This window comes from Colias croceus, chromosome 16 (assembly GCF_905220415.1).
Source record: "Colias croceus chromosome 16, ilColCroc2.1".
In the NCBI taxonomy this organism is placed as follows: Eukaryota; Metazoa; Arthropoda; class Insecta; order Lepidoptera; family Pieridae; genus Colias; species Colias croceus.
Genome location: NC_059552.1, coordinates 8,778,804 through 8,795,406, shown reverse-complemented (window position 1 = coordinate 8,795,406; position 16,603 = coordinate 8,778,804). Strand labels below are relative to the sequence as shown.

Sequence of the window (16,603 nt, the reverse complement as noted above, 5' to 3'; positions counted from 1 at the left end):
ATAATGAAAATATGAAAAAATCTGTGGTAAAAACATTGAGATAATATTAATTATGGAGCAGACACCACGAACAAAATCTGTGCGCCAAGCGCGGCGGCGCGGGGCGCGCGAATGACGGCTAGACAGTCATAGATTATGCGATGTCACTGACTCACCGCTATAGAGGCGACACTTTGTTTCATTCTGTCTATTTTATTGGGTGCCACTCCTTACATGCACGTTGACTTGAAATTTTCTTTGTACTTACTTAATATTTATTTTAGGTATAAACTGACTTTAGGGGCCATCCATAAAGTACGTCACACGTAAAGAGGGGGGGAGGGGGTCGACAAAGTGTGACATAGTGTGACAAGGGGTGGGAGGGGTCCTAAGTTTCGTGACATCACATTTCAAAATCTAGAGGTACTAATCGCGTAATTTGAAATATAAATTAAACTAAAAAATATGTCCAACTCTATCTTTAGGGCAATACGGTTTAAATTGTTTTGTTGACAATTTATATTTATTTATTAGTTTATTTTTTTGTTATTGTTTCAAATATTTGATATTATGTTGATTTCATAAAAAAGTACTTAATTTAAATGGAAATAAAACTATTTTGAAACTGCTGTTTTAATTTAATAATTTTTCGATGTTAAATTGCAAAACATATTGTGACGTCACACTAGGGAGGGGGGGGGTCTTAGAAATGTGACCACCTGTGACAAGGACGGGGGGGTGCTCAAAAACTCATGAAATTTGTGTGACGTACTTTATGGATGGCCCCTTACTACGCGGGGCTAACAATATCTGGCATATAATATAGGATGATGTAAATAGTGACGTCATATGGAATAATTTAATTTTTTTCGTGTTTTAGGTTCAGTCAGGGCTATGGGAAGTTTTATTCCTTACAAATTGAGCCTTTTTTAGAAAAAAAATAATTTTTCCCTTTCTTCACGGCCCAGACATGGAAACCTTGAATAGAAAATATATTAATTACTTATCTCTGAACTAGCGGTCCGCACATATTTCGCAATAAAAAGTAGCCTATGTTCTTTCTCAGGGTCTTAAGATTGTCTGTGCCAAAGGAGAATGCCCATGAAAGTATGGACCACAGTACAGTGTTGCGTCAATGCCAGAGTGGTTTTGGAGGGTTCTTCGATATTCAAAAGATTTTTACCAATTGATTTTTTTGTGATCAAAACAGGGGTTTTCAAGATATTGAGAAAAATGTGAATTAACCTCAAAACTTAAATAAACCCGATTTAGTTAGGTTTATGTGTGATTTAGGTAGTATTTTATCGTCTGAAGGTTATTTTTCGTTTAACATATTTAATCTATGCGTAGAGCTTATGCTTTCAGACAAAGTCTATCTGTTCATCGGCTAGTGTAGGTAGGCACCAGAAATCTTCCGGGACGGATTTCAAGAAAACCTAAATATATACTTAAAAAATGCCAATTGAGTTTTTATTCGGTTTACATGTTGTTGTTGTTGTTGTTGTTTGAATCATTTTTTCACTACATATTCGAAGAAAGAAACAAATAAGAAATAACTGGTTACCTACCAAGCTATGTCATTATAATATTTTTTTTATATATATGTACATATTTATATTATTTTACTTCACTATCTTTGTTAAAACAACCTACAGTGTATAAAAAATACCATAAAGAGTGATTTTATGTTAATTGATTTTTTTTGTAATTCAATGAAAACAATAATCGATATTAATACATTTAGCTATTTACCATAGTAAATGTAATAAGTTACCGCTTGGTTACCGTGGTAACCGGTAATGGACACTAAATCTATAATAACGGATCTAAACAATTACATGTCTTATTAGATTTTACAAAACATTCCCTGTTCAAAATATATTTTCCGATGGTAAGAAGGCCTCTAAATTGCCGAGATTTTTTTAAATAGTATTGTTGTCTTGATGCATGAGAAAAACCAGTACCAAAAATGGGCATTCTCCTTTCATCAAAATCGGTCCAGTAGTTTATGAGCCTATTAATTACAATCAAACAAACAAACAAAGTTTTCCTCTTTATAATATTAGTGCAGATAAATAAATAATAATTCAATTATACGTTCAAGTCAGTAGCTTATACAATATCAATTAAAAACTTGATTAAAATCTTTTAACAAAAAAAAATTGGTGATTGAGTAATTGATTTTCATATTTCATGATTTCACCTTTTTTCAATTAACAACCAGTCTATGCTTTTCTAAATATGTAAAATTATTATTTTATACTACAAAAATATACGCCAGCAAATATTACTAACAACACTTATTTCATGCCCAATGTCATATCTTAAATTTTTAATCTATGACAAAATGTCGCCCGCCAAAAATTTTGCTCTAACTAAGTTTTAAAAATTATTATCTAGTTACTTACTGATGAAAAGTTATTCCTTTGCACTTTTCCGTATTCTTTGTATTATTTGTGCAATATCGTAACACACACGTAGGCATATTTGATGCGTTTCACTTTAAAACAAATAAAAAATGAGCGTGACGTTCGCGCCAATGAGCGAGCAAGCGACTGAGTGCAGTTACGCCACATGACGTATGTTGAGTGGAACATAAGTGATGTAGGCGGTATCGTCTCCATATTAATATTATCTCAATGGGTAAAAAAATATTTTTAAAGTTCGATCGTCCTGGCTACGTTGAAATTGAAATTTGAAACATAATAAAAAAAAAAAAAAATTTCCCATGCAAAAAATTATGTCAACATAGTTTACACAATTTTTTAATAAATAATCGAAGTTATTCTCTTTATATAGTAATTTTTATAGATAGGAATGTATACAAATAAACTGTCTGTTTGGAACGGAGTCAATCCGAAAGTTGCATAAATGGGAATAATTTTCTTGCTCCCTTGAGTAACGCGTGAGAAAAAGTTGATATGAAATATGAACAAATAAGGACTTTTCTAGAACATATTTGTGTTTAACCTTATGACATGCCAAGTTTGTATTGAGGTCAAAAATAAGTAGGTTTTTATTTACCTAAAAATAAGAAATATAGGATTAAACGTCTACAGATATACAATATTTAATTTTACATGCACAGGGAAATTAAGAAACTCTAAGACTTCACGGGTATTTTCAGATTTTACCGAAATTTTACCGATCACTAATTTTGTATTTATAATAATTAGGTATTATGTGATTAATCCCTAAATATATCGATATTAATTGATCCAACTCTCGTCTTTATGATTTATAATTACTTTATATTTTATCTTCATTACTTCTTAACATCAAATAACTCTCTCAGTAATACATAATCTCAATATTTAATTACCAAATGTGTATCAAAGACAATCGTGAGAATAAATGACTATGAGAACGAAGGTGAGAATCGATAATTATTGGGATCTGGGACATGTCAGTTGCGCTATACGCGGATGTGGCACGGGTTTGACATGGTTCACGGTTCGGTCGCGCTATACGTGCAAATGGTTTTCTTGTATTTTCTTGTATATTGTGCACTAGCTGTGCCCCGCGGTTTCACCCGCATTGCTCAGCTCCTGTTGTTCTTAGGGTGATGATATATAGCCTATAGCCTTCCTAGATAAATGGGATATCTAACATCGAAAGAATTTTTCAAATCGGACAAGTAGTTCCTTAGATTAGCGCGTTCAAACAAACAAACAAACTCTTCAGCTTTTTAATATGCGGTTATTTATGTTACATAGCAATGCTTACAGTTAAGATTTAAATTATTGTAAATAATGCCTCTTTGAGTTCACATTTTATAACGAAGAAATGTACATGCATTTGAGAGGAATTTTTCAGTTTTTTACCTTAAACCAAAAAAAATTTTTTAGCAATTTTTATAAGTATATAATTAGGTAGGTAGTATATTTTAAGCCATGTTTTTATTTAAAACGACTTTTTCTGCTGACAATAATAATTAATCAGTATTACCTAAGTAGGTGCGCATATTAGGTATATTATATCTTTTAAAATTATTAAAATAAGTTATGTATTTGATATTTCCTCTTAAGGTTATCGATCGTACGAAGGGCCGGCAGATCTCAGATTTCGTTAAGAATTATTGTATTGCGTACGACACGACTTTCTCTATTGCGGCATCGCTTGCGTGTGCCCGAACTTTTGTTTGGCCATTTGGTAGAGTGCGCGCGCAATTCACGACGCGTTTAAAAAAATAGCGCGAAAATAATTAATTCGTTAAAGTTTCATGAATTTAAACATAATTAAAATTGTATTTATTGAACAGAAGTAAAAAAAAAATATTTAATTTTGTAATTCTATATAGGACCGCTTTCGAGTGCATTTTTAAACTGTCAATAAAAAAAAGATTTTGGCGGGAATCGTGTTCTAATTTTTTTCTTTCTTGTGGAAGTGTTGTGTTGTGAGTTTTAAAATGGAACGAAGATAAAACGAAGGAATTGCAGTGTAAATAAAAATGATGCGTTTTAAGAAATTAGTTTGGCTGTTTATTTTATTTTGGGTTATTCAAGACTACGCTTTAAAGAGTGATATACTTTGGTATACATTGAGTTGTGTAGTGTTGTTAAGTATAATATGGAATATAATCACATATGATTATGACTATTGGGAGAACAAAGGTATATTTTCGCCCCCGGCGTTACCTGTGGTTGGTCATATAGCCACAGTTGCAGCTTTGAAGGAGCAAGGTGGAGTTTGTTTTAAGAGGATTTACGATGAACATAAGGAAAAACGATATTTAGGTTAGTATTAATATTTACGTTGATTTTTACGGTATCGGATTTACGTAGTTAATTTTTTCCGATAACGATATGTAGGAAATTTAGCCAATATCAATTTAATAGATTTCATCTTTCAATATCACTATCATTATCTCACTGTAGGTAACCTCTTTAAAAAAATACACATAAGGGAGCCCATTTACATCTATACATATAATAAATCTGTAGAAGGGTCAATTCTGTACATTGAAAATATTGAAAAAATAAATAGCAGGGGGTGTTACTGGATCGATACCAAACTCAAATATGTGATTAAAAAAATTTTTGTTTGTCTGTCTGTCTGTCTGTCTGTCTGTCTGTATGTTCAGGCATCACGTGAAAAGTAACGGTTCGATTTCGATGAAACTTGGTAGAATTATACCTTATTATCCTGGGCATAAAATACGATACTTTTTATCCCGGAAAAATACGTAGTTAGAAAAAAATAAATCTTAATTTTTCCGCGCGGACGGAGTCGCGGGCGGAAGCTAGTATACAATAATAAGGTTTTAATTCGTATCTTTTTTATTATACAAATTACTATCTACCGAAATGATAAAACAGAAAACATTTGAAGGGATTATTAGTATGTCTACTTTTACTAACGGTATATTACCTCACTGCTATTAGGTACCTACTTCAGATTTTTAGGAATAGATTAAAGGTGCTGATTTACACAGGGTCAGTAGACGATTTAAAGACGTTTAACTGTTTACATTGACTTCAAGCCTCTGTACTGACTTCAAATCTGTTTACACAGGGTTTTTTTCGGGTCAGCACTGATTTGCCTCGAATTTGTAGTCAGTTACTGACCCTGTGTAAATCAGCACTTGTTAAGATGAATGTACAGTACTCCAAAACTAATAATGCGCATGCAAATCTTCGTAATTGTCGTATTTCCAAAATGTATTTCATTTGGCTAAACAAATTTTACTAAATTATGCAAGAAGAAAATGCATTTCACCACTCTATATACATATCGTCTTCGGACGCTCCGAGCATATGACAGTTACCGAACTTTAACGAAGATTTCTATGCGCATTATCACTTTTGGAGTACTGTATGTAAATTACCTAATTTTTGGATGAAGGTTCTAAGTTTTCATTTAAGTATTTAATCATATTATAGCGTGCGGACTGCGGTAATTTGAAACGTTACAATGTAAGCAGTATGTAGATATATCGGTTTCCAATTTAATTACTCAACTAGTTATAAGTAAGTAATAAATTTTAGCCAATTATCTTATCTCCTTTTTGTTTATATTTTTAGAAACTTTTTTAAAAAGCAATTTAATTAGAAGATGTTACACGTAAGTTTAGTTACTATAAGTAGGTATTCTGTGAGGTCACAGTCAATCAATATTAAAGTCTTAGTTAGGTAACTATTGATCCGTTCTTGGTCATATATTCCGATGGCCATCTCGTTTAATCTGAAATTCCGATTAAGCAATCCTACTAATATTATAAATGCGAAAGTTTGTGAGTATGTATGTTTGTGTGTTTGTTACTCTAACACGCGAGTGCCAAATTTCATCAAGATCGGTCCTGTAGTTAATGCGTGAAAACCATACATACATACGTATACATAATTACAAACCTTTCCTCTTTATAATATTTATATTATGTATACCTATGTACATATTTACTCTTTTGTCTATAGAATGTTCCATAGACATTCTTACATTAAACATCAATCTACATAATACTTTCATACAAAAATACATGCCAAATTACATAACCTTTTATTCGGAACAAACACAAAACAGTGAATAGTATTTGAAAATTAAAATGTTATTTACTGCTACATTAGTTATGTAATAAGACCGGCTCAGTCCTCGGTCAGTTCCCGCGATTTTGTTCATATCCGCCGATTATTTAACATTGATAATAAAAACAGTAATTGATAGGACCTTCAAATAATAGTAGTTAAAACCTGTAATTAGATAATGCACATCAATGTAACTAACTTCTCAATTTTGGTGATTGTAGGATATTATTTTTATCAATCACAAGATTATTAAACAGTAGCTGCTCCGCGCGGTTTCATCCCCTTGGTCCACTCTTGTTGGTCGTAGCGTGATGTTATATAGCCTATAACCTTCCTCGATAAATGGGCTATCTAACACCGAAAGAATTTTTCAAATCGGACCAGTAGTTACTGAGAATAGCGCGTTCAAACAAACAAACTCTTCAGCTTTATAATATTAGTATAGATTATAGATTAATTACTATAGGCTCTTAATTTCCGTTTATAATTTCCTATTTCAATTTTTGTTTATAATTTCGGTTTAAATACTTCTATTACTAGACTAGTTAGGTATGTAGATAATAACTTATAATTTCATAGTTATTTTAAATACCATCTTAGTTTTCTTATCAACATCACTATGATTGCATCATATTATCATTTCGTTGATGTCTATTATGGGGCGGATGCAATTCACATGTAGGTATCAGACCCGAATTTAATTGTTTCTAAGGGCGACCCTAAACGGATCGCTTCAAGCAGTTGAGACCGAGGTGACGGTTTGAAGCCGCGACCGCGCGGTGAACTATTATAATAGACATTCATTCACTGTCGTACACGGACTGCTCGAGCCGTCGCGACCGCTACAAGCCGTCAACTGCGCGGTTTGTAGCGACCGCTCGAGCAGTCCGCGTACGTCGCTCAGCCGTTAACTGCTCGATCAGTCCGAGTACGGCCGGCCTCCACCTGTCATCATAATCTATTCGAACGTGACATAACATAAGAGCAGTTAGTTTAATGTTCTAAAGAGACATAAGTTAGTCAATCCATACTTAATATTATAAATGCGAAAGTAACTCTGTCTGTCTGTCTGTCTGTTACTCAATCACGCCTTAACTACTGAACCAATTTGCATGAAATTTGGTATAGAGATATTTTGATGCCCGAGAAAGGACATAGGATAGGTTTTATCCCGGAAATCCCACGGGAACGGGAACTATGCGGGTTTTTCTTTGACTGCGCGGGCGATGCCGCGGGTGGAAAGCTAGTGTTTCATAAGTCACCAAAAACCAACCCATCCCCATACTAGACACACAGAGCAGTATTATTCGTTAAGCAGTAGCATCCCACACTGGAAAAAATACTTCTATAAGTCATAATGGTAACCCCTGAATATGATTTCCTATTTCAATTTTTGTTTATAATTTCGGTTTAAATACTTCTATTACTAGACTAGTTAGGTATGTAGATAATAACTTATAATTTCATAGTTATTTTAAATACCATCTTAGTTTTCTTATCAACATCACTATGATTGCATCATATTATCATTTCGTTGATGTCTATTATGGGGCGGATGCAATTCACATGTAGGTATCAGACCCGAATTTAATTGTTTCTAAGGGCGACCCTAAACGGATCGCTTCAAGCAGTTGAGACCGAGGTGACGGTTTGAAGCCGCGACCGCGCGGTGAACTATTATAATAGACATTCATTCACTGTCGTACACGGACTGCTCGAGCCGTCGCGACCGCTACAAGCCGTCAACTGCGCGGTTTGTAGCGACCGCTCGAGCAGTCCGCGTACGTCGCTCAGCCGTTAACTGCTCGATCAGTCCGAGTACGGCCGGCCTCCACCTGTCATCATAATCTATTCGAACGTGACATAACATAAGAGCAGTTAGTTTAATGTTCTAAAGAGACATAAGTTAGTCAATCCATACTTAATATTATAAATGCGAAAGTAACTCTGTCTGTCTGTCTGTCTGTTACTCAATCACGCCTTAACTACTGAACCAATTTGCATGAAATTTGGTATAGAGATATTTTGATGCCCGAGAAAGGACATAGGATAGGTTTTATCCCGGAAATCCCACGGGAACGGGAACTATGCGGGTTTTTCTTTGACTGCGCGGGCGATGCCGCGGGTGGAAAGCTAGTGTTTCATAAGTCACCAAAAACCAACCCATCCCCATACTAGACACACAGAGCAGTATTATTCGTTAAGCAGTAGCATCCCACACTGGAAAAAATACTTCTATAAGTCATAATGGTAACCCCTGAATATGATACTTTCAGGAACACACCAATTCTACCAACGCACTCTCGTGGTCTGCGATCCAGAAATTATTAAACGCATGTGTGTGAACGACTTCCATCACTTTACGGATCGAGGGTTTAACTTCAATAAGGATACCGACCCTTTGGCTGAGTCTGTGCTCTTTTTGAAGGGAAACGAATGGAGGAGGCTGCGAGCGAAGATATCTCCTATTTTCTCGTATGATTTTTCTACATATTTGAGTCTTTACCATTAGAAATACATGCATACTGCAAGATTCGATTTAATGGTTGATTATTCTGGATAAGCACTTTTTTGTGAAAGTCATACTGTTCATATTATTTTTATGAAAATAGTACCTACTTTTAGTTTATGTACAAGATATACCTATTAAAACAGATTGGGTCAAATTTTAAGATAATATTTTACATAGTTTAATTTAAAATATTCACAATTTAATTGTTAATGTTTACAGGCCAAACAAACTGAGAGGAATGTTTCCTCTCCTAGAGAACACAGCTAACGAATTTTTGATTCGCGTGAAAAAACTCGCAAAATCGGGCACTGAAGATAATAACAATAATATAGTAGCTACAGGAAAAACTGATAATAATAAAGATATTAAAATAGATACAGGAAAAACTGATGAAGTTAAAGATTTAATAAAACATTTTAAAGCCAAAGATGGTATAATAGTTGATTCAGAGAAACTGGTAGGAGGTTATACAGCCGATGCAATAGTGCCTTGTGCTTTTGGACTTAAGAGTAATGTGATGGATAATGCTAAAGATCCCTTCGCTGTGGCGTTACATGCATTCTATGAAATGAGCTGGTTTAATATATTTGAGAAGTGAGTATTTATTTCTTTATTTATAGGTCATTTTATTATTTTTTACCAAAGACCTTGAATGTCAAATGTTAAAGCGAAATTGAAAATCTTAGATTGTTACTGTGTCCTAAAATTGTCATTTTTTGCTTTTCTAATATTATAATTTTCAATTTAAACTTGCTGTGTATTAGATAGAAATCTAATCAAATCTAATGGAGTAACTCCGGCCCCGGAACCACAGACACAATAGAAAATCTATTGTGTCTGGGACCAATCGGGCCGCTTGGGGCTCAATGGGTTAAATAATATTTTTTCCTGGTTTCAAAAAATTAAGTGCCAACTGATAATTTATTGCTTCATTTTCTTATCTTTTGAACTTGCTCTTTTTAGGACAATGCGTCAATTCTGGCCGGCTTTTGTGTTATTTTTCAAAATCCGTATCATTCCGAAGAAAACGCATGATTTTTTCTACAATATAGTTACTAAGGTTTTGAAAGAGAGATCAAAAGGAGTTCAAGAGAAGAGAGGAGATTTTATAGATATGATGATGGCCTTACAGAATGAAGATTGTAAAACTGACCTGGAGAATGATTATAAAATCAGTGAGTATGAACTTAAATAAAAAAAAGTGCGTGCACACACGAGCACACGTGTCAAAAGTGAAACTTCTTTGGCAAGATACAAAAATACAAAATCGTTGCCTTACTTAATGACGTGACAGTATTGCTAAGACGTGACCTTGAAATTTTACTCTCAACGCGCCTAAAGAAGTTTCACTTCAAAAAAGGTTTATAAATGATTGATGTTTGGTAATAAATATAGACTTAAAAATATTTTTGCCCCTAATTAAAAGATAAGGCAATTATGATGAAACGAAAATAATTGGTATAAATTATTAACAATTAAGTTAATCTATTAATAAACTTTACCGCTAAAATAAAATAAGATAGGTTTAGATATTATTATGTACTTTATTGTATAAACACGTGATATTTCTATTAAATACGTATTTTATCATAACAATTATTCCAATTTCTGACTTGTAAATAAGTTTAATTTTTAAGCGATTTGATGGAGATCAAAATATGTATACGCGATGTTAAGAGTTAAGACTTTATGGTGCTTTATGTGTCCGTCTCTTATCTTTTCATCAACTTTAAATTCACGATGCTAAAGAAGTTCAAATGTAAAATGCAAATAGATATTATGTGAATATAAAAGTTATTATAGGTTATTATAAATTATTCCTTTAAATTTCAGCGGACATGATAATATCAGCGAACGCGTTCATAATATTCCTAGGCGGGTTTGAGACGACATCCTCAACTCTAGCGTTCCTCTTCCTGGAACTGAGCGCACATCCCTCTGTACAGAGGAAGTTACGAGATGAGATCCAACAAGTGATGCTGGGCGGTTTCTCGTATGAGAGCCTGCAAGAGCTCACGTATATGGAGATGGTGATACAGGGTAAGGTGGAAAATTCAGGATTTGGTAGTGGAAAATTTCAGGATTTTTCATACGGAATATTTTGTATAAATAAAAAGTTACTTATTTACACCATTGGCAATGAGTGCTGATTTACACAGGGTCAGTAACTGACTACAAATTCGAGGCAAATCAGTGTTGACCCGAAAAAAAACCCTGTGTAAACAGATTTGAAGTCAGTACAGAGGCTTGAAGTCTATGTAAACAGTTAAAGTCAGTCGCGGCGCCGAATTTCGGCGTCTCGACTGACTTGTCTACTGACCCTGTGTAAATCAGCACTGACATTATTTTTACCCTTGCATCCGGGGAAATACTATTTAGCGGCACTTAAATCGACATCAGTGACACCGTCACCGGGTCAGTTAAGTTTGTGGCACTGTAGTAGTTATTGACCAAGATTATTGACAATAATTGACAGCTACAGATAGTTAAAAAAAAAAATATCTCAACTATGTGTTGTAGCCTGTAGGACCAATGAAATCTCTAAGGTCACATTTTATTTAATTTCAAAAGATTCAAAAGATCATAGAAGTTCGTTAATACGATAAGGATACGATAAGTTAATACTTATATTTACAATTCCGAACCGATTCTGTATGGCTCTTATATTCCCATAATATTTCCCAACTGTTCTTCCTAATGTTATTATAATTATCATGTATTTAATTTTTTTCTATTTTATTGTAATATTTATGTATTTATTTATTAGAAACCCTACGTCTGTACCCCCCATTTCCAACAATACAACGCATGTGCACACGTGACTACACCATCCCGGGCACAAACAGCGTGGTGGAAAAGGGGACTATAGTGTTGTTCCCCACTTTAGGGGTGCAGAGGGATGAACAGGTGGGTTTAAATAATTAGCATAAGTTGTAATTAATTTAAAATTATTAATGTAGTTTTTTGTACTTTTATAGTTAACTAGCTTACCGCCCGCGGCTTCGCCCGCTTTGTCTAAAACCTAATAAATTATATACTAAAACCTTCCTCTTGAATCACTCTCTATCTATTAAAAAAACACATCAAAATCCGTTGCGTAGTTTTAAAGATTTAAGCATACAAAGAGACATAGGGACAGAGAAAGCGACTTTATTTTATACTATGTAGTGGTAAAAAAGTAGATTAGTATAAGGTATAAGTATGATAATGGAGTTTACATTTAAAAATTGTTTATTTTTTGTACTTTAACAGTTAAAACAGTAATACTAATAGCAAAAAATAATTATCTAGTAAATTTATTTTGGTCTAGATTAATTAATTTTTTTCTGATTTTGAATAGATTTTTTTTAACAATTATATATAATCATTTTTGGGCCTTACCTGTGGCCTTACTGTTAACAAAAATATCTTTAAAGTTACCCATTTCAACTCCACGATCTATTCTATAAAAAAAAATCCAAAAAACAATATTTTCGTTAGTATTTCGAGAACGCATCGGAGTTCGTCCCGGAGCGCTGGGCGGAGGGCCGGTCCCCGCCCCCGCCCGGCGTCTACATGCCGTTCGGGGACGGACCCAGATATTGTATAGGTGAGTTTTATTAAAAAAAATATGGAGGGTTTTGTACAGGTAAGTATTTATTGTAAATAAATGAAAAAAATAACATAACTATATTATATAAAAACTAGCTGCTCCGCGCGGTCTCACCCCCGTGGCTCCACTCCTGTTGGTCGTAGCGTGATGATATATTATAGCCTATAGCCTTCCTCGATAAATAAGGTATCTAACACCGACAGAATTTTTCAAATCGGACCAGTAGTTCCCCAGATTAGCGCGTTCAAACAAACAAACTCTTCAGCTTTATAATCTATATTAATATTATAAAGCTGAAGAGTTTGTTTGTTTGTTTGTATGTTTGTTTGTTTGTTTGAACGCGCTAATTTCAGAAACTACTGGTCCGATTTGAAAAATTCTTTCGGTGTTAGATAGCTCATTTATCGAGGAAGGCTATAGGCTATAATATATCATCACGCTACGACCAACAGGAGTGGAGCCAGAGCCACGGGGGTGAGACCGCGCGGAGCAGCTAGTATTAGTATACATTTATACACAACTAGCTTTTCGCCCGCGTCTTCGCCCGCGTATTCAAAGGAAACCCCGCGTAGTTTCCGTTCCCGTGGGATTTCCGGGATAAAACCTATCCTATGTGTTAATCCAAGTTACCCTCTATAATATGTGTGCTAAATTTCATTATAATCGGTTCAGTAGTTTATGCGTGAAAACCATACATACAAAACTTTCCTCTTTATAATATTATATATAGTATAGATATATTCATTACTTCAATTAATGTAGAAATGAGAATTTCAAACAAAAAGAACTTACAAATTCTAAATAAAAACTTAGTAGTTATGTAATAAATGATGTACCTATTATAATATTATGTTACATACAAGACGGCTTTTTCGTTTTTTCTTACAATAATAGCGGGTAATTATAATATTTATTGTTCATGCAATATCTAATATCTACCTTACCTATTTAAAAATAATGGTTCGGAAATATTATTACATATTATTACTCCTTGAATTATTATCAAACCTGAAAAGCAATGTTTTTTATCCAATTGTAACCATCTTTCATCACATGTCACTTGAGGCCGAGAGTAAGCATTTTTTTCGTTCAACGTATTTTGAACTTTGTCCCCGTGGTTTTAGAAACTATTTTGTTATAATGTGGATTGTTATTATAAAGTTCTTAGAATTTAATTAACTTCGGAGAAATTTAACACCGTCCGAGTCCTTTTATTGTGTAATACTTGTTTAACCGACTTCACAAAAATGACATTATTACTGTAAGGTTCTTTCACCAAAATTGATTACTAGTTTTAATTAGTCGTAAATAAAAGCGCGAATCATTTTTTTTTCTTTTTACTATGACAAATCAATGCGTTTACATAAGAAATCTACATTTTTTAATCTTACGTGAATTTTGGGGGTGGGGGTTGAATAAAGTCTCACGACATCTCACCGGGGGGGAGGGCTGGGGGCAGGGGGTAAAAAAATACACCTGACGTAATTACTAATTACTGAATCGATTATAACAAATAATTAAGCTCACCTTTATTTTTTACTAATGGTCCGCCCCGGCTTCGCCCGTGGTACCTACATGTTTAAACTATCCTATCTCTCAAGTTGGATCGAACTTGCACATGGTGTGCGAATTTTATTATAATCGGTTAAGTGGTTTAGGAGTCCATTGAGGACAAACATTGTGACACGAGATTTATAATATACACGGTTACAGGTTAAGTCGACCTATTCCTGTTAAGAGCGTGTAGTAGGGGTCGAAACAAACTGATTTGATCTTATAATACCATATCCAAAAGTTAGCCGTTGAAGAGTTATTGCAATTTTAATTTTTTTTCTTGAAAATGCCACTTTATCTTCGCATTTAGCGTTTAATTTTTTATTTTACTTATTTGGTCTGGGTTTTTTTGAGTTTTTATGTAAAGGTTGAGTTAAACAATAATTCTCAGCAATAAAAATCCATATCGCTGGAAACAATTCAAAGAAATGGCTTTTAAACTAAAAATAATAACATTAAAGTAATTAAGTTAACTCGTTTTAAACAAAGATATTGAAAAAAATCTCTATGAAAATGTGCCTGCAGATGTTTTTAAAAACATGTGCATGTTCTTAGCTATGTAAAAAGGTATGATAACCTCAGGTAGCATTCGTAGATTCCAAGAAATCGGGGATAAACATGGGACGGTGTTAGTAAAGTACAACATCTGAATAAATTTTGTCATAATTTATTTTTCTTAAAAACTTTACAGTTCCTGCTCAACATGTCTTCCTCTATTGCGAACACATATTCGAAACCTTTTCCGCAGAGAACTCTTGACTACCCCAGTTGTTAATTGGTTCCTCATCTTATTGGCTGCATCGATAATTTTTTGTTGTAAAATATCAACAGATGGAATCGGGTTCGGCTCATTGTACACCAGACTCTTCATATGCCCCCATACGTAAAAGTCCATGGGGGGTCTGGACTTCTAGCCGGCCATGGTATGGGCCCACCTCTTCCGATCCATCTGTTTGGATAGTTGATGTCTAACCATTCTCCACTTCTTCTGTAATGTGTTAACGCTAATTAATGCGAAGATAAAGTGGCATTTTCAAGAAAAAAATTAAAATTGCAATAACTCTTCAACGGCTAACTTTTGGATATGGTATTATAAGATCAAATCAGTTTGTTTTGACCCCTACTACACGCTCTTAACAGGAATAGGTCGACTTAACCTATAACCCTGTATATATATATTCAGATTTAGTTGTACATTTTTAATTTATTTTTTAATTGTATTATTTTTACAGGAAAACGTTTTGCAATCATCCAAATGAAGTGTTGTTTAGCAAGACTTCTTCCGCATGTAGTCATAAAACCGTTAAAGGACGCAGGGCCCCGCTTAGGGCCTTTCGAAGCTGACCCTTTATGTCCCATGACCCTACACCCTGCTGACTCTAGGGTCATAATCAGTTTATTGTAAAAAAAAAATGTGATTTTTTGTCGAAGAATATTTTTTTTTAAATAATGTAAGAACGCATTTTACGAAAATATACAATCAATTTGTGTTACAAATGTTGTTATTTTTAATAATCTAGTTACCAAATAAATAAAATTACGTCGAATTGTGTTTTATTTTTCATAACCAAAAAATACCCAAATATTATTTTATAAGAAATAATATAACTTTTAAAATATGTTTACACAGAAGACGCACCTAATATTATGTCGTGTTAAAAAAAGGAAAAAATCAAACAATAATCATAGACTCATTTATTAACTACATAGGTATCTATATCTAGTCAAGGAAATATTATTTTTAACCGACTTCAAAAAAGGAGGAGGTTATCAATTCAGCCGGTAGGTATGTTTTTTTACAAGCACAATAAGTTACTAAGATACATAAATTAATATTACACAGTGAATTTACTAAACAAGCTTATAAATTGTAAATATGTATTTAATTCATAAAATTGTACACTAACAATAATACAAGCTAAACTTAAATTATAAATTTAGATGATAATGTAATTTATAAATAAATGGTCGAAAGATTAACATTTGAACAAGGCTTTCAGTTAATTTTATTAATTTTAAGAAAAAAGAAAATAACAAAACTTTTAGATTTATATTTGTTGGTAAATAATGAGTTTTTACTTTAATTATGCTGAACAAAATTAATTTTTGTTTAAAATTAATATCTGTGCATAACAATCTTTTTTTATAATTATAAAATTTTAATATTCAATTACATATTTAGTAAAGTATATCACAGATGCCATCAATTAATATCTAATCGTTTTTTTTCTGTTAATCTCCGAAACAGATAAATCTATTTTAACAGCATTTTATTTTGAACAACTAACGCACGAGGAAAAGCTAAAAATGGATTAAAAAAAATGCTTCACACGGAAAGATTATCTTCACATAATATTATTAACAAAGAAAATATTTACAAAAACATAACCCTCTTTCAGGAGAAGTTGGATAAAGTTGTAAGAATAAAATAATATCATACGTAAT

At 33.2% G+C, this 16,603-nt stretch overlaps 1 protein-coding gene across 1 annotated transcript; it reads left to right on the top strand.

The window, feature by feature from the left end:
* Positions 1-4,117: 4,117 nt before the first annotated feature.
* Positions 4,118-15,705, top strand: LOC123698641 (cytochrome P450 6B2-like). Its single transcript, XM_045645377.1, has 8 exons — positions 4,118-4,715; positions 8,777-8,975; positions 9,232-9,606; positions 9,976-10,187; positions 10,846-11,052; positions 11,780-11,919; positions 12,493-12,601; positions 15,391-15,705. The coding sequence occupies exons 1-8, from the start codon at positions 4,430-4,432 to the stop codon at positions 15,561-15,563; spliced, it is 1,701 nt and encodes a 566-aa protein (XP_045501333.1). The 5' UTR covers positions 4,118-4,429; the 3' UTR covers positions 15,564-15,705.
* The last annotated feature ends 898 nt before the right edge of the window (positions 15,706-16,603 follow it).